This window comes from Neovison vison, chromosome 7 (genome assembly GCF_020171115.1).
Source record: "Neovison vison isolate M4711 chromosome 7, ASM_NN_V1, whole genome shotgun sequence".
Classification (NCBI taxonomy): domain Eukaryota; kingdom Metazoa; phylum Chordata; class Mammalia; order Carnivora; family Mustelidae; genus Neogale; species Neogale vison.
The window spans coordinates 103,753,318-103,774,401 of NC_058097.1; the positions used below are offsets into that span (position 1 = coordinate 103,753,318).

A 21,084-nucleotide genomic window follows, 5' to 3' on the forward strand; every position below is an offset into this window, starting at 1 on the left:
CCTCTGCTTTTCTGTGAGTTTCCCGCTTGGAATTAATGCACAATGCTTCACCTCCTAACGTGCCTGAACAGCCCCTGACAACTTGCTTGCTGCCAGCCATCCTCATGATTGGTCGCCCGTGCAAAGCTTCGTTGTGCTTTGTACCTATCTGTGCAGTGGGTTGAGATGTATTGGACCCCCAGGAAGGCTTGGCCAAGCATCCTGGGGTAACGGTCCTATGTCATTCAGCCCTGGAGGACGGAGGCTAAGCCGGCCCGCGGGACTCCTCAGATGGGAAAAACCCAGCTCCAGCCAAGCCTTGGCAGCTGGTTGAGTAAGGATCTTTTTTTGAGACCTTATCTACCCTCTGCCATTCCATACAAGGACCCCCTAATTGTTTTTAAGCGCTTTCTTTTCTATGCTTGCTTATTGCACAATCATGGTCCAGACCTCTTCTCTGTGGGGACCCCAAGAGAAGAAAGAGACGGTGCCCAGTTAGTTAAAAATCCCATTTTCTGAGGGCCTCTCCACTGCAACAAAGATTAAATTGAATCGCTTGAAACAGCAAGTGGAGAAAGGAGATGTTGGCAAATGCCATCTGTGAAAGGCAACCGCTGGAGACCATGACGGGAGTTGTTCTCCTAGGAGACACAGACCTGTCGCTAGGGATCCAGGACCAGCTCAAGTGTGGGAACAAAGTGAGAGTCCTGCCTGCTGGCCCAGCCCCCTTGCCACTGGTGGTTAGTCTCCGCATTGACCGGACTTCAGAGCAGAAGGCAGTCTTCAGCACCACTCTGCTTCTCCAGATCAGCCAGTGCCAGCCACAGGCAGGAGAAGGGGACACCGACCCTATAGTGCAGCCTGTTGGAAGGGGACCCCGTAAACTCTCTGCGCCTTCAAGCATAGTAGGAAGATGTCCCAGTCTCCCAGCTGCCTCCCAGTGTGGCCCCCTCATGCCTGTCCTGTCTCTGATGCTTGCCTGGGGGCTCTGCTCAGTTGTCACAATAGCGCCTCCCAGCAGGAGAAAGAAAGGCTGTGGCCGCCTAGGACGTGGGCCTGCGTGTGCGTGAGTGGGTTAAGGAGATGGCAAAGACCAGTGTGGTTTGCAATGGTTGAGTGTGCACGAATGCGTGTGTCTGACAGACATGCGGGGCTCCAGGGAGCAGGCAGGCCAGATGCTGATCAGTCCTACCCTCCACATTGTCAGGCAGGACCCTTAGTGCCAACGGGCAGCGGTAAAGGCACTGGGCATGGCTGCAAGAGGTGTTCTCACTCCTGCTCAGCCCATCTCCAGAGGTGGCCCTACCATCCTGTGCCCCTTCTTTCTTTGTGCTCTTTGGTCCATTTTTCATTGAACTCGACAGTCTGGAGTGTATCCGTCTGTGTTCAGCCTTTATGGGACGCTTAGGAGTTGGGGGAGTGACAGGTTGGAGTCAGCCCTTTGCAGTGAGAGAGATTTCCGACGGCACCTGTGGCCCAGCCCAGGCAACATAGGCAGGTGGCTGGGTTGCGCTGCGTCCCCGTGCTGAGTGCTGCCCCTGGCATCAGCCTGTGGGGCCAGAGCAGTTGGAGACCCTGTGAGTCAGATACAGAAACAGAAGACCTTGTCCCCCCAGGTCCTTCTTGGTAAGCTCCCAGGTGCCCAAGGAAGCCAGACAGTGCTGGAGGGATGGCTCACCTCACCTGCAAGGGCTCTGCTGTGTGCTGTCTTGAGGTAGTTCTGTGCTTGCTTGGACTTTCCTGGCCATGTCTTTGGGACCTGTGGACAAAACCTGCGAATTTTAAGCTGTGCATTCGTGGTGGGATAGGCGGTCAGCAGGGTGGCAGGAGGTGAGGTGTGCAGACTAGTTCCTCTGGAACAGGGAGGGGGTGGGGGAGGCGGGGCGTGGCGCCCGAGGAGGAGGAGTCGTCTGACCTCTCACTGAGATGCTTATGGTGCATCTCCCCTACCACACGCAGAAAGCTGTAGAGGCTAGGAGGCTGTGGACAGGCTCGTTGACTGTTCCTAAGAGGCCTGACCTTAGTCAAAGGTAACACTCTCCTAATCACACTCCTGGATTTGACTGCAGAGGCTCTGTTCTCTCACTTGAATTTCATTTGCTCGCTGACCCCTAACCCCCAAATTCGCCCTGCTGTGCTGCTTCTGGCCTTGCTGAGCTTCGGAACTGGCCTTACAGGAGTAATACCATACTGAGCTCTTCTCTAACCTTTGTCGGTTTAATTTACTAAGTTGAATTAACCTTTGATTCTTGCGTTTTCTATATTTGACCTAATTTTTTTTTTCTTTTTATCTATTTTTTTTTTCTCTGTTTCTGTCTCTACCTTCTCTTTCCTTCTCCCCCCTCCCCTTCCTGTGTCTGTCGTCACACATCTCACCTTGGACGTCCATCCCTGGGACATCCCCACTGCCACATTTGTTTTTAAACAACCACATTCTCTCTGGGCACCCACGGCTTGGACCTGCAGCGACCTTGGGCGGCTGCTCTGCGTCCTACACCTTTGTCTCGTTGCTTCTCTCCGCAGTGACTCTGCTTTTGCTCTGTTAGGAACTTGAATACACGCACACACACGCAAATTAAGTTTGCTTAAATGCCCAGTTCCTCTGAGAACGATCAGTGCCCCCTTTGGAAGAACCTGTCAGGACCGCCATGGCCACGCCCCCAAGCACTCTGTGTGGAAGAGGAAGGTTTGGGGACTGGAAAAAGCTGGACGTGCAGACAGTTTACCATTCACAGATCCTCTGTGCTGCTTCACGAGGATGTTTGCCCCTTTCCAATGGCAGAGTACAAAAACACACGGGAGTGCTTTTCTTTACATAGTTTAAAAAAAAAAACAAAAAACATTATGCTAGGTTTATAGAGACATTTCCGCACATCTGCTACCTGTTGCTTTTTTTTTGTTCTTACCTGAAAATGATGTAGCAGAGGAAAATGTCTAAGTACCCCTAAAGCTTGCATCAGATTGTTGGGATGACCACGTGCTCCTCCCCTGCCCTTCTGAAAGCAGCTGGCTTCGCTTGCCTCGAAGCGCCTGTGGTAAGAGAGCCAGACTCCTGGGACGCGCCCAGGCATTTTGCTGACATGATGGGCAGAGCCACCACGTTGCCCATCCAGTGGAAGAAACTGGATTTGTCAGGCATTTTCTGGGAGGCGCTCTGGCCCTGGCATCACAACCAGCAGCCTCTGCTGGTTGGTGCTGCCCAAAGGGCCAGCCTATGACGCACCTAGTGCCCATCAGCTGTGTAGGACGGGTGTCCCCCCAGTCGGAGTGATTCGAGCTGCACAGAGCCTTGCGTCTTGGGTGTTGTGGTCCGACAGTGTCGCCTACACTCCGGTCCCTACCGCAAGCCAGGCATGGCTCGCGCGCTCCCCATCCCGACACACTCACCAGAGCAGAGGGTGGGGACAGGTCACTCCTGGACTGCCCAGTCCAGAGCGTTTACACGCTGCGACCAGGCCAGCCTGTCCTACTTCCCAAATGCCCCAACCCCCTGTGGTGGTCAGTGGCTTTAGTGACCTTTAACAAATTCTGGTGACCACCAGCTAGTGCTCTCTGCTGTGGGAAGGAGGCACAGTGTGCTCGCAGAGTCACATGGAGACGGCGGGCTCCTGCTCAGTAACACCTGTGCGTGCTCGGGGATGGACCTTCTAGTGGATAAAACCTCCCTCCCTCCATTGTGGTCACGTCATTCTACATATCTCATCTCTAAACATCCCACGGAAGTTTAATTTTTGTTCTGTTTATTTTTTAGTTCTGTTTGTTGTATTTTTTTTGGTTTTTTTTTTAAATTAACGTTTGAAGACTAGTCTTTCCCTTTGGGAACCCCAGTGATCCCATCTGCAGGGCAGTGCTGCCCGTGTCACTTGGCACGGGCTCGTGTTCCCCAGTACTCACCATTTAGAGGCTCATGATAGACACCGGAGGCCGCACTTTTCCCAGTAGCTCAGGCAGGTAGTGCCTCTTGCCTGAGCCCTGCCTCCCTCCCCAGCCCCACCTTGAACCTCTGCCCCTGGGGTCCCTGCCCTGCCTTCATACCAGCACAAGAGAAGCAGGCATGGTTCTTAGGCACAAGGCGGAGCATCGAGGAGAGACACGTGGTGCCTCCGGGCCTGGCGTTAGAATCCCAGGTCAGTTATCGAGAGCTCTGGGAAGGGTGAGGGAAGGTGAGATCTGTCCTCACACGAGTGGCCCATCACTGTCCTCCCGGCTCCTGGCACGCTCTTGATAGCATGTCGGGCCAAGTCCCATGTTCACCCAGGAGGGCCCATGGTGGTGGTGGTGGGGGGGGGGTTCTACCTGAGCCTGACCCTGGTCCCACCCACAGGGGAGGGCCAGTGTCATGTTTCTGGAGGGACTCTTTGGAGATCAAGCCCAAGTACAGGGAAGCCTGACATAGCCCTGTCCCACCCCACACACACCCCAGGCGAGGCGGGACCTCAGCCGAAGCTACTTTGGGGTCAATGCAGGCAGGCCCCTGGTCTGTAACAGGATGCCTTTTGAGAGACCTCGTTAGGGCACACCCACTCCCACTGGACACCGTTCTCAGTGGCGGCTGCGGCCCCTGGCCCCACCAGCAGTCCCCAAGGTAGCAGCCCTTTGAGTCCCCGGAGTTGGGCTGGGGGGAAGCACTTACCACCTCAGCTGCCCCCACCGCTGTGCCCTGTCCAGCGCTACCACACTCCGCACACCGCGGGGTTCCTTTGCTCACTTCTGAAATATTTATACGGCAGGTTTGGATCACGTTTGTTACTAATAAGAATGCTAACACTGTTGTGTAGATAATCAGCGAGGCCTTGATGAAGTTTACACCTTTGCGCTATTAAAGGAAGTAACAGTCCGTGTGAACTCACCAGCGTGCTTTGAGTTTATTGAATAGTTGTGTGTCCTACAAAACGTCAAAAGCCCTTTCCTTTCACCCCATGTGTACCTGAATAGCTCTGATTACCCCAAATTGGACCCCGAACTTGGAGCCTGCTGCTTGGAGTTCTAGCAAAGGAAATGCCTTCCTTTTCTGATGAGGAGCTATGCATTTTGCTCGGCTGTCCTGAGAACCCTCGGGGGTCACTGCCTCCTTGGACGTTCCTGGTCCCTGGCAGCAGGGGGAGAGGGCAGTCCCTTCGCAGAACCAGGAGGTGGTCATTCCGGGGTCAGGGACACCCTGTGGGCCACCAGTGGTAGCTCAGGCTTCTGATTTCATGGCTCCCATTAGAAGCCCATAGTAGGGGCTGCACAGATTGACCTTATGATATGTGAGAGAAGGCTCTCATTGGCAAATCTTATTATGTTTATAATCACAGTATAAGGACACTTACCGGAAGCCCTTGAGAATGGCCGTCTGTTTAACAGCAGGTTCTGGGAAGGAGCAAGCAGACATGTAAGGGGTTACGAGTGAACCGGATCCCAGTGCAGTGGGAGGGACCCCTCAGCTGCACAGAGAGCTCCTAACAGGGACTCGGGCCCGTCTGGTGTCTGTAAACATGAGACCCGGATTCCCATTCTGAGGATTTAAGAAAGACGTAGGATGTAGGTCTCTATCGTGGGACAGTGAGCTCCCTGTTTAGGGTCAGGCTCTCCCAAGCCAGGAACCACAAAGGAGGGACAGCCCCCCACCCCACGTCCATCACCACTGGGGTGGCTCTGACCCCGGAGGTTATGGAGGAGCTGCTCCCAAGAAACTCTCGTTGCATGCGGGTGTTCAGGTAAGCCAGTCAAGGCCGGCCAGTGGCACAGTCGGGCAAACGTAGACCCCCTGGAAGGGTTTTACATTTCCCTTCTACTAACTCTTACCTGAGGTACAGGGATACCCTCCCTTCTTCCAGCTCTCCAGGCCTACAGTCTTGTATCATCCTCCGAGAGCCAGTGGCTGTTGGCTTGTTTTCAATACACATTTATCCGTTTCCTGGTATTTCCCTTTTAGGTGTTTTTTTTGTTTGTTTGTTTGTTTTGCAAAAACTATGCACACTTTCTCTAGCTTGAGGAGCACCTTACTCCATCTGAAAGTCAAGACTCTTAGTGGTGAACTGGGTGGTCCTTTTTTCCTTCGGGGCCATCTTTGCTTTCTCTCCGTCCATCCAGTCTGCTAGGTCAAGGGCACACAGCGAGACTCTGCAGCTCCTCCTCGGGCAGAGAGTCACGGGAACAGCTGTGGCTCCTGTAGGGCAGGCGTGGGAGGACCCGGACACGGCAACCCTCAAACTCTACTTGTGCGAGGATCAGCCGGGCCGCTCCTCCAAATCCTGATTCCCGAGCCCCACCCGGAGACTCTGACCGGGTAGAACTGGGGAGCCCCCCAGTCTAAATTTCAGTACCCCAGGAATCCTGCTGCAGGCAGACAGACATTATGCTAAAAAGTATCTATTTTCCATATAAAAATAAAATCACAAGAATCCATGAATAAAAACAGGCCCTCCTGAGTATGGTAGTCTTCCAAGAAGTCCTCAGTACACAGTGAAGGGGATCTGGACGGTGCTTGGGATGCTGCTGGGTGGCGACATGGGACCCAGGCTCTTGTGGTTGAAGAGGACGTGGGGACGCCGTCACACCAAGCCCTGCACCGCACGGGGACCTCTTCCAGAACGTTACAGTATCCCTGCCCAGGGGGGTCGTCCAGCCTCTGCTCGGTGCCTCCAGCCACAGTGGGCCTAACTGCCCAAGCAGCTCACACTATCGTAGTCATTCCTTGAGAGGAGCTGAAATCTACCCCGGATCCCAGAGCTATCACGCAGGAGTGGACTTCCTCCATTTCACAGCCCACCTGTAAGTCTCTGGAGGCGGCGCTCTCATCTCCAGGCTCAGCAGCCACTCTTTTCTTTTGACAAATATTCTTTGAACATCTCCTGTCAGTCAGGTTGTCCTAGATGCTGGGGAGATATAAGACACAGTCATAAGACATAAGACAGTAGAACCTTCCAGAAGGGTTAGCCAAATGAAAAGCATGTAAATGAACAGAAAACGGCAGACAGAGGCAAAAAGAGGAAACAGGTAGTGTGGTAGATAGTGGGTAGAGGTCAGTCACTGGAGAAGAGATCAGGGGATGGAGGGAGAGGGCTCTCTGACAAGGTGACGTTTGACGTTTGAGCTGAGGCCTGTAGGATGGCAAAGAGCCTCCCAGGAGGTTATGGGGCTGGAGTGTGGCAGGCAGGGGTCAGGAAAGTCCCAAGGCAGGAATGGGCTGGGCGTGTTCAGCAGGTGGCGTGAAGGCTCCGGCCGGAGCACAGGGAAAGGGGTAGAGGGCCCGTGCCAAGACTGACAACAGTCAGAAGAGTGGGAGAGTCTATAAGCGTGTAGGGCCTTCAGGCCAAGAGGAAGAGTCTGAATCTTACCTCCAGAAGAAGGGAAGACCACTTCCCTTCGTTCTGTCTCGTCACAGGGGTCCTTGTACCCTCTGCCCTTCCCCAGTGTGTGCACGTGCCGCTGGCCTTCAGAGCCAAGGAAGTCCTCCCTCTGGGTCTGACGAGCCCAGAGCTTCAGCTGGACAACCGCTGCCTCTCACAAACCCGGAGCCACCTGGCAGTGCTCTGTGATCCTCTTTGGAGCTAGGATGCGTCCCCTCAGACCATAGTTATGCATACACCTCCGAACATACAGTTCATACCACTGAGTCTGAAAACACAAACATTCACCTCACACAAATACTTCAGGCTCCTTCTTCGGGAACGAGCTCCCAGCACCTATGGGGCACTGATCCCAGGAGGCAGCAGTGGCTTCTGGCCCAGTGTCATGGGCTAGAGAAAAAGCCCAAGGCTGATATTCCCTCCCTGTTTAGGAAAGTGGCTCTGGGACTCCAAAGATCAGGAAGACTTGCCTGCTTCTCTTTTCTCATTAGGGTGGAATGTGTGAGGACCTGCGAGAGAAGAACAAAATGCTTTATTTAGCTTTTCTGAGCTGCTAGGGAGAAGACCCACTCTAGAGGACCTCAGGGGCTGGCCAGCCATTTCCTGCTGCCCAAGTCTGGGGACAGTGTGGCCAGACCTGGGCCCTCTGAGCACAGAGCCCTTGGCCCATCTTGATGCTTTCCTGGGGATAGGCTGGGGTTTTAAATATGGGTTGGATGAGACCAGCCAGCAAACCCAAGGAGGAAAGGCTGGGAAGCAAGGCCAAGGTCCCGAAGAAGCCACAAATATTCAAGAATTTGAGAATCTTCTCCATCTAAGGCCCATCTGTGCCATAGACAGTAAGAATTAAGCTGTGAGTGAGCAGTCATCTCTGCCTTGCTGGGCCGGTGGTTCATACCCTGAATTAAACTTTGAGGCAAAGACCAGTGGTACAGGACCACTGCTGAAGAAGCCCCATGCAGCCTGAGCAGGGACCCCAAGGCAGACTGAGGAGTGCCCCCAGGAACACAGACTGCACAGAAAAAGAAGAACGTGGCCCACTGTAGCACCTGTCACCTTGGACTACACGTCCCTCCGTTATCTGGTGTGATATGTGGCTAGCAGGCCAGTGGGCCTGGCCTGGTGTACAACAAAAGGCACAGTGAGACCCAATGGCGTTGGCCACAGTTCCTGCCTCTAGTGGGCAGACCTGGATGATCCCAGGGGATCCCAGTGGCACAGGAAGCCTCAGACCAGGTCGGGGGTTGGGGTACACCAGGGGGCTGCCAATTCTGTAACTCGGTCCTTCCAGAAGGAAGCAGATGTGCTCATGTCTGCACAGGAGTCTCCATGGTCCCCACACTGGCTTATGGGCAGAGCCCTGCTGGGTTCCAGCTTCCCGGAGCTTGAGCATGTGTCTCCCAGATACTGGGGACTCACCAGTCAGAGGGCCACCTCAGGCAACTCACAGCCATCACGCGGGGTGTAGGGAGCTGAGCCAGGGGCCCTTCTGTGAGACCATCAGTCCCCTGGGGCCCTGGGGCTTTATAGATGGACCACAGGGGCAGAAGGACACAGGCCGAGTCATGCAGAGTGAGCCCGGCCAGCACGGGAGCACTGGGTGCCGCTCGGGTGTGAGAATGCGGGTCTGTCTGTAGTAGACACAGAGCGTACTTGCCCTGCGTGTGAGTGTGCCTGTCCGTGTGGACGTGCATCTCTGGGTGAGTCTGCTGGGTTTCCTGAAGCCTGGTTCAAGTGTGCCTGGGCTCCCAGAAGGTGAGTACACCCAAACCTTTCACCTGGCTTACCGGGGCTGGGCAGAACTCCACGTCTCCAGAATAAATGGGCTTCATTCGGCTCCCTGGGTGCAATGAAGGATAAACCATGTCTGTTGTCCAGTGCTGGAATCCTCTGGAGCTGGTCCTAAAGGGGAGAGGGAGCAGGATAGCATTTCGGGCATAGCATTGCACCTGATGTCAGCACAAGCCCTAAGGAAGCCCTGGGAACCCCCCGCTGCTCCATCTGGGACCCTGCCCCTGACGACTCCCAGGAGCCTCGGTCCAGCCTGATACCAGTGACCACCGACCGTCCACCTGCCTGCTGCCTGGGCTCACGGGGAGATCAGCTAAGGGTGGGTTGGGGGGAGGCTCAGAGACTGAGCACAGGATGCAGACACAGCTCCCAGTCCCTACTGCCATCCTCACCTGTGGGTGCCTCATGCATCTGTCCCCTGGTCTCAGACATAAGGCTGGCATCCCACCCTCTCGAAGATATGAAGAGACTCTGTTGTCTCAATACTGGGGTACAGAAGGGCCCCAGGGACGGTGCCCCTCTTGACACGAGTGCCCTGACTTTGCCCCACAGGCTCTCCCCAACCCCCAGGGGCTGTTGCTCTGCAGGGCACAGAAGTCGGCCTGGTGTGTTAACCACCGACCATCTCTCTCTCTCCCTCCCTCCCACTCAAGCCAACGGCAGCCCCACATCAGGCCTGAGCACTGGGGCCATTGTGGGCATCCTCATTGTCATCTTCGTCCTGCTCCTGGTGGTGGTGGACATCACCTGCTACTTCCTGAACAAGTGCGGCCTGCTCATGTGCATCGCCGTCAACCTGTGCGGAAAGGCGGGGCCCGGAGCCAAGGGCAAGGACATGGAGGAGGGCAAAGCCGCCTTCTCGTGAGTGCAGCCCACTTGCCGCTGCTGGGGTCTGGGCTCTGCCCTGGGCTGGTGGGGGGGGGGCAGCCATGGAGCCGTATCACGGGAGAACTGTTTCTCAGACACAGCCTTTGGGGGTATCTGTTTGCAAAGCAAACCCTTGGGCCCAGCCTCACAGCTAACACATTAGAATTTCAGAGAAGTCTGAAAATCCCCGCGTGGATGAAAATGAGGGGAATTTTCAGAGCTGAACCCGGAGGGGAACTCCCATAGCACTTCAGAGACCTACTTGCCTTGCTGTCATTCATTCACACATCTCCCCAGAAACACTTACTGAACAGCTACTGTAGGGCCAGGCGATGTTCCCAGGCCCTAGGTTACCCCCAAGCATCCAACAGATAAAACGGCCTTTCCTTTCGAAGCTGAGGCTCCAGATGCTGTCCCTTCCAGCATCTCTAGAGAGCACTTGAGCTAATTATCAGGAGCCTTCACAGATGCACGGTAAGAAGGGACAGAGCCGGGGGGCGGGGGTGGTAAGCTATGAGCAGCAGCGCGTGTCAGGCTCCATACGTAAAGACAAACTATCCGAGTACTTCTCTGCGCCAGGCACCGTGCTAAGCCCTTCACATTCATGATCTCAGTTAATGTGAGACAGCTAGGCAAGGTAGAGACTTATTTACCCCATTTTACAGATGAGACAGAAGCAAGTGTGAGCAAGACAGGTGCTCAAGGTCACAGAGCTCACACAAGTGGGAGCTGAGGCTCAGGCACTTGGACCTGGCTTGAGATGTCCCTGCCGCGCCCCCACCAGCTGGGCCAGGCCCAGGTGCCATGATCTGTAGCTGTCTTCTCCAGGAGCCCCCCTCCCTGCCCCAGGGACCCAGAATTGAAACAGCCCCTCTCTCCACAGGAAAGATGAGTCCAAGGAGCCCATCGTGGAGGTGCGGACTGAGGAGGAGCGGACCCCAAACCATGACGGAGGGAAACACACAGAGCCCAACGAGACCACACCGCTGACAGAGCCCGAGTATGTGGGCGGGGAGGGGCCAGACCTCGTCAGCAGAGCCCTACACCCACCATCACCCTACCCACACCTCCCATACCATCCCCCCACCCACACTCCCAGTCAAACCAGCAGGCCAGATCCTGGAGCCCTTGGCCAGAAATGCCTGACCCCCCTCTCTCCCTAGAGAGAAGGCATTCTGGGTTCTGTTAAGGGACTAGAGGTGCTCTGCGGGCTCCTGGGATGAGTGGGACCTCTAGACCCTCTCCCTGAATCACACACACGTCCCGGAAATGGCCGAAGGGGGCAAGACTTCAGTGAGAGGGGCTGAGCTTTGAGAGGCTTAGCAGATTCTGTTTAGGGTTTTCAAGAACTCTAGAGGTTTCTGTGTCCTCCGAGAAGGGTGAGAACAGGTGGGGACCCATGAAGCTCCCCGGCCCTCCTGTTCCCAGAGGCCTGGGGAGCCCTCCGTCAGAAAGCGTGCCCAGCCGAGCCTGTGAGGACCGCTGGCTGTCCTGAGGGCTATGGGTTTGAAGGGAGTGGAGTTAAATGGCGGCACAAAATCTCTGGCTGGGGAGCCCGTGGCCCCTTGGGGCTGTTTGGAGCACTCATTGCCATCTTCCCGACTTTGCCCGTCACTGCCAGAGCCCAGTTCCTCGGGGGGCCGGGGACACCGGCAGCGATGGACACCAGACCGAAGCCTGTCCCTCCTGAGTTGGGCTGCAGGCAGGGCTCGGAGAGGCCCTGACAGGGCTGTGGGACAAGGCACCTAGTGCAGAGAGCTGGAGGGGCATCCGCAGGGAGGAAGGGCCAGCAGGTCCCTTTAGACCTCCACGTGCTCTGTGTTTCCTGTCTCCGCTTTTGCCCGCCTGGGCGTGTGCTTCCTCTCGCCATCCTCGTTTCTCTGTGGGCCTGTGTCCGTGCCTGTGCGTCCCCGCATGGCTGCCCGCGCCCCGCTTCTTGGCTGCAGCCCTCCCCCTGCTTCTCTGTCTCGTCTGAGCTTCATCGTCTATTCTCTTCTACTTCCTGTCCTCCCACAGGCTGCCTGCCGACACCACAGCCACTGTCGAGGACATGCTGCCTTCTGTCACCACCGTCACCGCTAACTCTGACACTATCACCGAAACCTTTGCCACTGCTCAGAACAGCCCCACCAGTGAGACCACCACCCTGACCTCCAGTATTGCCCCCCCGGCCACGGCCACACCTGACTCAAACTCTGTGCCCGCTGGCCAGGCCACCCCTTCCAAGGGGCCCGGTGTCGCCACCTCCTCCCCAGCCCCCGCTTCAGCCCCCAAGGTCGCCCCCCTCGTTGACCTGAGCGACACTCCGATCTCAGCCCCTGCTGCCAACAATTTGTCTTCTAGTGTCCTGGCTAACCAGGGGGCAGTGCTCAGCCCGAGTGCCCCTGCCGGCGTGGGGGAGGCCTCCAAGGCCCCTCCAGCGAGCAAGCCAGCCCCTGTGCCAGGGCCCGCCACGGCTGGGGCAGCCAGTCCCCTAGCAGCAGTGGCTGCCCCTGCCACGGAAGCCCCCCAGGCCAAGCAGGAGGCTCCCAGCACCAAAGGCCCGGATCCCGAGCCCACCCAGCCCGGCGCTGCGAAGAGCCCGACCGAGGCAGCCACGGGCCTCACTAGCCCGAAGAGCGAGGCTGCCTCCGTCAGCGCCACAAACCCTGCCCAGGGCGAGGACTTTAAAATGGACGAAGGGAACTTCAAGACCCCAGATATTGACCTTGCAAAGGATGTTTTTGCAGCCCTGAGCTCTCCTGCTCCCGCCGCTGGGGCCAGTGGACAAGCCCCCGAGCTTGCTCCTTCCACTGCCGACAGCTCTGTTCCGCCTGCACCAGCAAAGCCCGAGTACGGCCTCTCTCTCTCTCTGCTGTGGTCGGGTTGTGTCCGGTGGTGGTGTGCGTTTGTGCTGTGCTGTGTCCTGTTTGTGAGAGGTGTCTTCAGCCTGATGCTGGGCTTCTCTGAGGCGACTGTCAAGCAGGGGCTGGGATGAGGCAGAGAGCGGGGCAGGCAGCAGGGCCCGGCGAGCTGCCGCCTGCGCACTAACTAGGCCATGTTAATTACGTCTTCGCCTGATCATGTGAGCAGAGGCTTGTTTTCCCTGGGGCTGGGGAGGGGGGGCTGCCATCGGGCCACTGATGAGCATAGCTTGGCAGGCGAGCTAAGGAGGCCAAGGTGCCCTTACCAGCCACCCCAGGGCCCCCAGACAGTCTATTAGCCAGGGTCAGGCTGGGTCTTTCCACAGGAAGGAAAGGGGCAGGCCCCAAGGCCCCTGTGGGGAGAGGGAATGGTCCAGAAGGCCCTGTCCCACTCCAGCCTGGATGCCCACAACGCCCCCAGGACTACGGGCTACTTGGGCTTTTTCTGACCTGCAATGTCTGGGAAGACGTGGAGTTCACAGGCACCGAATGCCTGTTGGGTCTCCAAGTCCAAGCGAAGGTCCTTAAGATTACAGAGCTCTTAACCATGATGCCGAGACGCAGCCAGAGCCGGGGTCTGGCGCTGCACTTGCCCCCATGCGTCCTTAGACCAGACTTTGACTCCTGGGACTGAATAAGGCAGAGTCAGACCTAGGTTTTTAGAGGCCCCTGCCCCCCAGACGAGCTGTTGTGCTGCCCGCAAGAGCCAAAATGGGACCCTCCCTGCGAGCCCTGAATCTGAAGAAGTAGGAATCCACTAGTCCTTCCCACTCAGCAGCCCCGACTCCCCCTGATCCTGTCCCCATGTAGTGTGCCAGCCCACCCTAGCCTCCCGTGCCATGCGACACTGCCTTGGTGGCAAAGAGGGTTTCCCACCCTAACCACAGAGCACAGGGCCTGCTGCACTGAGGACAGGCATGAGCAATGTGGTCTGCAGAGTCCGGGTCCGCACCCAGGACTCGGTGCTGGGGAACCGAGCCCAGCATGCGTCATTTATGCTGACCCGGGCGGTCAGCTACTGCACCCGGGCGGTCAGGGTGAGGAGCAGGCCGCGTCTGCTGCCCCCTTCCGCCGCCCCAGGGAAGCACTGGGCTCCGGGCCCCCGGCATTGCACGAGGGCGGGAGGGGAGGGAAGGTCTCCTTCCTCTGATTCAGCGGCTCTCCACTTTGGCTCCGTTTCAGAGTCACTTGGGTGCGTTTAAAAGTCATCGTGCCCCGCACGATTAAATCAGGATTCCTGGGGGCTGGCTCAGGTGTTGGGGATTTTTAGAGCTCCCAGATGATTCCAGTGGGCAGCCAAGAAGGGTGACAACTGCAGACTGTGGTCTCAGTGCTGTTTTCCCAATTCTCTGCAGGAAGGGCCCAGTAGAAGCAAAGTCGGAGTGCCAGGAGACAGAAACGAAGCCAGCACCTGCCGAAGTCAAGACGGTCCCCAACGACGCCACACAAACAAAGGAGAACGAGAGCAAAGCATGATGGGTGACAAGAAATGAGCAGATCAAAGTAAAAAGTGACACCACAGCTTCACCAGAGCATTCCCAATATCTCACACACGCACACATGCACACACACACATCTCATTCCTCTAGTGTCTTTTGCCTTTAAAAAAAAAAAAAACTAAACAGATAAACATGGGATCTCCTTTTTGTAGGTTTATAGAAAGGGTTCCTTTGCTGCGCGCACTCACTTGTAAGAAAATGAGACAAAAAGGTTAAACCCACAGCCAAACTAGGACACTCTGTTCCCTGAAACCATTTAAGAATCAAACAAAAGGACCCCAAATTAAGAATCTAGGAAGCTCAGAAAAAAAAAAAAATCTAGGTTCAGGAAGACCGCACTTGGCGTTGCCCAATTGGCACAGACCAGTTTCAGAGAAATACTTCCAGGCACTAAGACTAACGAATGAACAAAGTCCAAGTTTATTTTTATACTTTGAGTCGAGTTTGAACTCTGTAAAGCCCCATAAATAAGTTATAATTTCTGTTCACTTTGTATTTGTTCAGTATGCAAAGTGTGTCCCCCTTGCTAGCTGAATTCAATTCCCACGTAGACTCCCGTTTTGTAGGAAGAATGCCAAATCGCAACTTCTGGGGGGGAGATCTCGGTTTGCAATATTCTGATTTCTTTTTCTTTCCTTTTCTTTCTCCTTCTTTTTTTTTTTTCCCCTTCCTTTCTGCCAACTTTGTTTTCCAATGTTTACAAGTTGACAAATGTTTGACTTTGGTTGTGTTTAAATGTCCGTGTAAAATCGCTGCCTTTTTTTTTCCTTTAAGTTACAAACACTGCCTGGAGGCGGGTAGGGTCATCACAGGCTTGCTTTCGCACGGGACAACTTTACAAAATATGATTGTTTACAGTGGCTCTTCCCCCCACACACACCCCCTCCGCTTTCTGATTTGAAATTTTTGCCTGTGTGCAACTCAGGTGAAAACCCATCTCGTTCTGGAGTGGTTTTGGTTTTTTTTTGGGGGGGGGGTTGGTTCTCAGTTCTTTTTGTATTTCCTTGGGAGTTAGAGACCACTTTCTGATTAGCCACCACCTGCCTGTATCTGTGGAAAAGGGTCTGCCCCCACCCCCAGGCGTCCATGTCCTTCCTTTTGAAGGACTCCTTAGGCTTTGTTGAATGAAGCAGAGAAGATTGTATAGTTGGGGCTGGTCTTGGTGAACACACATTTTTACCCCAAACATCCCCTTTTTGTAGAAAGCCAAATAAAATATATACATACAATTTCCTTTTGAGCCCAGAATCTAGATTTGAGCGGAAGAGCATTTGTGCTTCAGGGAATTAGTGTCTTTTTTTGGAAATCTGTTGAAGTAAAGTAACATCGGCCTTCTGTTCACTTAGGCAGCATTTATAGAAACAAAAGAGAGAAAAAAAAAAAAAACAACCTGCTGTCTGGAGTCATAAACACAACTTTCCTGGATTGGAAACCAAGTGGGGGGAAAAATACAGAAACTTAAAGGGGGATGGGAGGGGGGAGAAGGGAAAAGCCAGCCCTTTGTATAGAAATTTTGCTTTCTTTTATCATTCTACTTTAGAAACTGCAAGCTTGTGCACTGTGGATGCGTGAATATTTTAGTGTGAAACGTGTTTTTGTCATAGTATTGAAATAAAATTTCAACATAGTTTGGTTGTGGAAGGTATAGCAGATAGTTCAGAAAAAAAAATATTCAGGAAACAAAAATAACTCTTAAAAGGAATTAAAGCCTTTAAACAAAGAAAATGAAATAAAAGCGATGATGATGACGCTGATAACGCTAAGGAAATAGCAGTTCAGCCCTCCGGCATGCGTTCCTGTCCCAAGGTACAAAACAGCAAGAGGTTAGGGTGGCCAGACTGCCCCTGAGTCCATTCCATGGGCCACACTCCCCCATGTTCTGACATTTCTGCAGTCTGATCCGTGGTGATCCGCTAAGATTATAATTTCAAACTGTGAAAAATAATGGTCTTGTCATTTGCTAAATGTGGGGTTATTTTGCATTTTCTCAGCTCCTGGGGATGGAAATGGAGGAGCCAGTGTACCCAGCTCTGGCCCCCTTGATTGTAGGGCCTTTGCACAAATCTCTGGTTTCAAATGCACAGGCCCTCAGGCACGAGTAATGAACGCGCAGACAGTTCTTAGAGCACACAGCAGAATAGGAGCTCCTGGGGGTCTGAGACGGGAGGACCCAGCAGGGCGTGGGGGGCCCTTCCCACTGCTGGGCTATCGGACTCAGCTGTTCATCTTCTGATGGCAGTGGTACTGACTACCCAAGCCAAGCCCACACTATCCCTCATTGAGACTGCGCATCTCATGCCGAGTGGTTGGGCCAGATGCAACGACCTGGGCTCTGATGGTTTGGAAGAGGAAAAGGTATAGCCGACCCTCAAGTAACCCGGCCCAGGGCAGCTGATCCCCCCCCACCATCACCCACCCAGAACCGGCTCCGCCATCAACTGGCACCAAGACTCTGCCCACCTTTTGGTCTGCCTCTCTCATTATACATAGATTTATCTCTGCACGCATGAGCTTTCCTTTCTTTAAAAAAAAAAAAAAAATTAAAAATTAAAAATACTAAAAAAAAAAAAAGCAAAACAGAACAAAAACAAAACAAAAAAAACAGAGCAAAGCTTTCTCTAAAATCAAAGAGAGAGTCACTTTATTTTCAAGATGTTCTATCTTTTATGTTAAGAGATAAAAGCTTATAGTTTTCCTTTTTTAATTTTTTGAAGGCGGGATCAACTCTACCAGTTTGCAGTGTGTATGTGTCTATATGTGTATGTGCCATACATATGTATTCACGTAACCAGCGGCATGGCCACGTTCTGCGGGAGGGGGCGCACCCTGTGCCACATGCAGGTCTCTGAGTCCTGGGGGGCCGTAGTGTACGTAGTGCAGCTTCTGAAGTGGGACCGTTTTCACACTTTTCTATGGAGCCCTTCCGTCCCGGGCTGTCACTCGAGGCTGTCTGTCTGGATGGTGGTTTTCAGACCTCCATGAACATCCCTACCCAGCATTCCGTACTTCGGGGGCCTTCTCTCTTGTTATAAACTTTTTACCGAGTGAAACATCGATACCACCTTTGTTTCCATTCTCACTGGTGTAAATACTGAGTACTAACTGAGAATTTTGACTTTGCATTCTGTCAGAATACTTGTGTTCAATAAAAATTGAAAGAAAAGAAAAACGATGATGGTCCATCTGGGCTTTATTTCGATTCAGTGCAAGTCTGCCACATGAATCATAATGTGGAAATGCCAATAGTTTGGCTTTTTTTTTTTTTTTTTTGTCCTTGTGAACAAGGTCTGTTGAACCCAGTGTCTTGAGTTCATGTGGCCTGAAGGATGGTGTCCCTCAGGCTGATAGAAGAATCCTCATTTTAGAATGGCAGCCATCAGAAGATTTCATTCAAGTCCTGGTTCTGCCACGTCCTTGTTCACTTTGGAAGAGTTCTTTAATCTCCCCAAGACTCAGTTTCCCCTTTTGACAAACAGCAGATTCCAAGCTCATAGAGCTGAGGCCCTGGCTAATGAGGGAAGTGATGTTTATGCAACAGAGTGTAGTGCTGGTGGCACTCTGGGGCTGTGAGAGCATCAAACCCAGTTGGAATAACAATCTGAACTGGAGAGGGAGGCAGGCACATGAGGCTTATTCCAGAACACATGATTCCTCTCCTCTCCCTGTCTTTGCCATACTGCTCAGCCCTTGGAGTTTATTAAAGTCTCTGAGATAGATAGAGTGAAGAAAACTTCACCCAACTCAGAATTCTCTTGCCTGTGCTGCTGTCCAGCTGTGCTGGGAAGAGCAGAGAGTTGGAATTACCTACTAGACTTCGGAGTTGGAAGTCCCTGGAGCAGAGCAGGTCCCAGGGCCAGCACTAGGGTAAGGCAGGTGAGTGAAACTTGTAGGAGGAAGATGTAAGGAGGCCCAGTCTCAGGGCCAGTCCTGCACCTGCACGGGTCTGAGCACCTCCTTCCTTTGTGTCCTACATGCTCGTCTCTAGCCCCAGCCTGGGGTGGTGTCTTCCTCTGGGGTGGTGTCTGCCTCTGCCCCCAGGAGTTGGCCCTTCACTGGCCCTGGAGCCTGTTTTAAGGACCCAGAGCCACGTGTATATATGTGATTTCCTGGGCCACCAAAGTCCGGCTGCATATGGCAAGGTAAGGAGTGATCAACAAAAACATCATGAAATGATGACCCTCTCTCTAATGATCCATGGGGGCTTACTTCCAGAGCCTTCCTCCTTCAGGGTCTTCTCCTCCAAGACTCACCCAGGAAGTATTCACTGAGTGTCTCCAAGATGCTCAGGATACAGCAGTGGAACGTTGGCTGACGTGTGGGGTGCAGCAGACAAGCTCATCGCCAGCATCCAGTTCTCCTTTCCCTCCTTCCAGGCACTTGATAGGTTTGTACTTCTCTGGTCACACAGATCAAGCATGGCTGTGTCAGTGGAGTATGAGCAGGGCGGTGCGTGTCACTTCTCAGCAGAGCCTCGATGGCCTCTTCCCTTGTCACAGCAATCAGCAAAGCTGCAAGTGGTAGAAGGGCCACCACCTGGGCCCAGAGTGAGGGGTACACAGATGGCATGACGGACACGGAGAATGCATGAGGGGTAACCCCAATGGCGATCTCTGGTGAATGTTTAATAACCGACCCTCCAAGGGAGAAAGACGAAGGGATGCATATACACGCGGTGTGTGTTTATCATAAACTTAACTGAGACAAAGAATGCAATTCACAAGCGATATACCATACTCTGTGTTGAAATTCTATGTATCCATAGGATACAGAACATTTTGGTACATTTTTGCCGCACTCTTGTATAGAACCAACCTGCAGTTGCATGAGTTGGTAAGTGGAATTCCAGCAAGAATATCGGTTGCTAACACTCGTGGGTCAGATGGAAGTGGAGCACCGGGAGACCCGTGTGTTGGACCTTCACTTGCTCATCAGTGGTGTGAGTTTTGAATACTAGAGCAAGGCCTCGATGTTTTGTGCTAGCCACAGTGGGATGGCTATGCATAGGGCACAGTCCTAAGCTTAATCTACATCATAAATATTTCCCCATCACTCTCAAGTCTACACAACCAAAACCTATTTGTGGCACTGACTGCTCTCAATGGTGTGTAAATACTCCCAGCATGGCTGGTTTGAGCATGTCCTCGTTCACCAGAGGCTCGCGGAGAGATCCACTTCATCATACAGGCTACTCCCCCCATAAGGATAAAAGACCACCTAAAGATCCTCAAGCTCAGAGAAAACAGTGATTATCAAGCAATAACAACAATAAGCTATCGATATATGTTCATAAGAATAAAATGTAGTAAAATAATTGAGAAATGATACATTTGCGGTACTTAATGCCTTCACTTTAAACACAATTTTGTTGATTGTAGGTTTATGGAATTAAACTTTTAATAACATCTGGCTCGTATTTATGAAAACATAATGATTCTCTCAAGCCAGTAAAGGCTGACTCCTACAGACACCTGGATAGCCCTTATGTTATAAGCCACTTAGCCTTAGTTAGGATCTGTTACTAAAGCATGACTTAGTCTGTCATGAGTAAACAGGGAGGGGTAAGTGCCACCGAGAGCAAATCAAGGTCAGCAGGTGATCAGGGTACTCCTCTCTGAAAAGGGGACATTTGAGCAGTGACCTGAAAAAAGGGACTGAAACACAGGATTATCAGAGCAAAGATATCTCAGGTAGAGAGAACAGCTAGTGCAAAGGTCCTGAGGTGGAAACTGCTTAGAGTGTCTGAGGAAGAGCAAGAAGGCCAGTGTGGCTGGAGCAGAGAACAATGGAGGGGATGGGGCAGAGGTTCCCATGAGCTAGATCACAGGGGGTCTTCAGACAACTGCAAGAATTTTGGCTTTTTCCTTCAAGTGAGGTGGAAAGCCAGAGGGAAATTTGGAGCAAAAGCCTGACATGACTTGATTTTTGAGACAATCGTTTTTGGCTCTTGGTTGGAGAACAGACAGCTGGAGGGCAAGAGAGGACGTGAGGATGCCAATAAGGAGGCAAAAATCTAGATGGGACAAGACAGTGTGCTTGGACAAGCTGCTTCCAGCCAAGCGTGGGCAATGGCCAGCTTCTGGCAAGCTCCCGAAGGGGAAGCCAGCAAGACTGGATAATGGATCGGATGTTGGGGTTTGAGGAAATCATCAACAGTGGGTGACTCCCAGATTTGGGGCCTAAACAATTAAAAGGATGGAGCTGCCATCTACTTCCTAAGAAACAGTGAAGGAGAAGAAGCTGGGTGGGGGCATGCAGAATTTGGTTCTGGATAAGCCTGAGATGCCTGTGAACACCCCCATGGAGATCTGGAACAGGCTGAAGTACAAGAGGTCCAGTCCACAGACACAGAGGAGCTGTCGCATGGAGCTCGTATCTGAAACCCTGGCACTTTGTGAGATGAGCAAGGAAATGAAGACGGAACTAAGCAAGAACCCAGAAAAGAAAACTGCAGGCAGCTCCCTGCCGAGGAGAATCATGGGAAAATCCTGCTGTGCCCTTTGCAGCCTCACATCAGAGGATCAGGGTGGGAAAGGCAGGGACACCCTAACAGAATTCGCCTCCACCCGTCCTGCTGCCTGGCACACAGGGTTACGGCTCAAGAGTCTAGAGGATAGATTCTGACTTGCAGCTACAAAAAGATGCCCTGAACCACTTGCCAGGCTGGTGTTCGCCTGCTCACTGCCGCTCCAGTGAGAGCCTACCGTGGCTGGG

At 53.2% G+C, this 21,084-nt stretch overlaps 1 protein-coding gene and 1 long non-coding RNA gene across 21 annotated transcripts in view; one reads left to right on the plus strand and one right to left on the minus strand.

Moving 5' to 3' along the window:
* NCAM1 (neural cell adhesion molecule 1) overlaps nucleotides 1-17,543 on the plus strand; it is a 301,507-nt gene extending 283,964 nt beyond the window's left edge. For 8 of the 20 annotated variants that reach the window (XM_044257840.1, XM_044257841.1, XM_044257843.1 and 5 more), the window contains 3 exons: nucleotides 9,758-9,965; nucleotides 10,855-10,971; nucleotides 14,230-17,543. In XM_044257840.1, the coding sequence (XP_044113775.1) occupies nucleotides 9,758-9,965; nucleotides 10,855-10,971; nucleotides 14,230-14,350 (446 nt within the window). In that variant the 3' untranslated portion in view covers nucleotides 14,351-17,543. Of the gene's footprint in view, nucleotides 1-2,445; nucleotides 4,825-9,757; nucleotides 9,966-10,854; nucleotides 10,972-11,987; nucleotides 12,804-14,229 lie in introns of those variants that run through there. The other 12 variants (XM_044257834.1, XM_044257835.1, XM_044257836.1 and 9 more) reach the window with 2 other exon arrangements.
* On the minus strand, nucleotides 2-2,953 carry LOC122912291. Its single transcript, XR_006385597.1, has 3 exons — nucleotides 2,886-2,953; nucleotides 1,663-1,738; nucleotides 2-1,528 (listed from the first exon to the last, which is right to left on the minus strand). It is a non-coding gene; the product is annotated as an uncharacterized LOC122912291 (long non-coding RNA).
* Nucleotides 17,544-21,084: the final 3,541 nt, after the last annotated feature.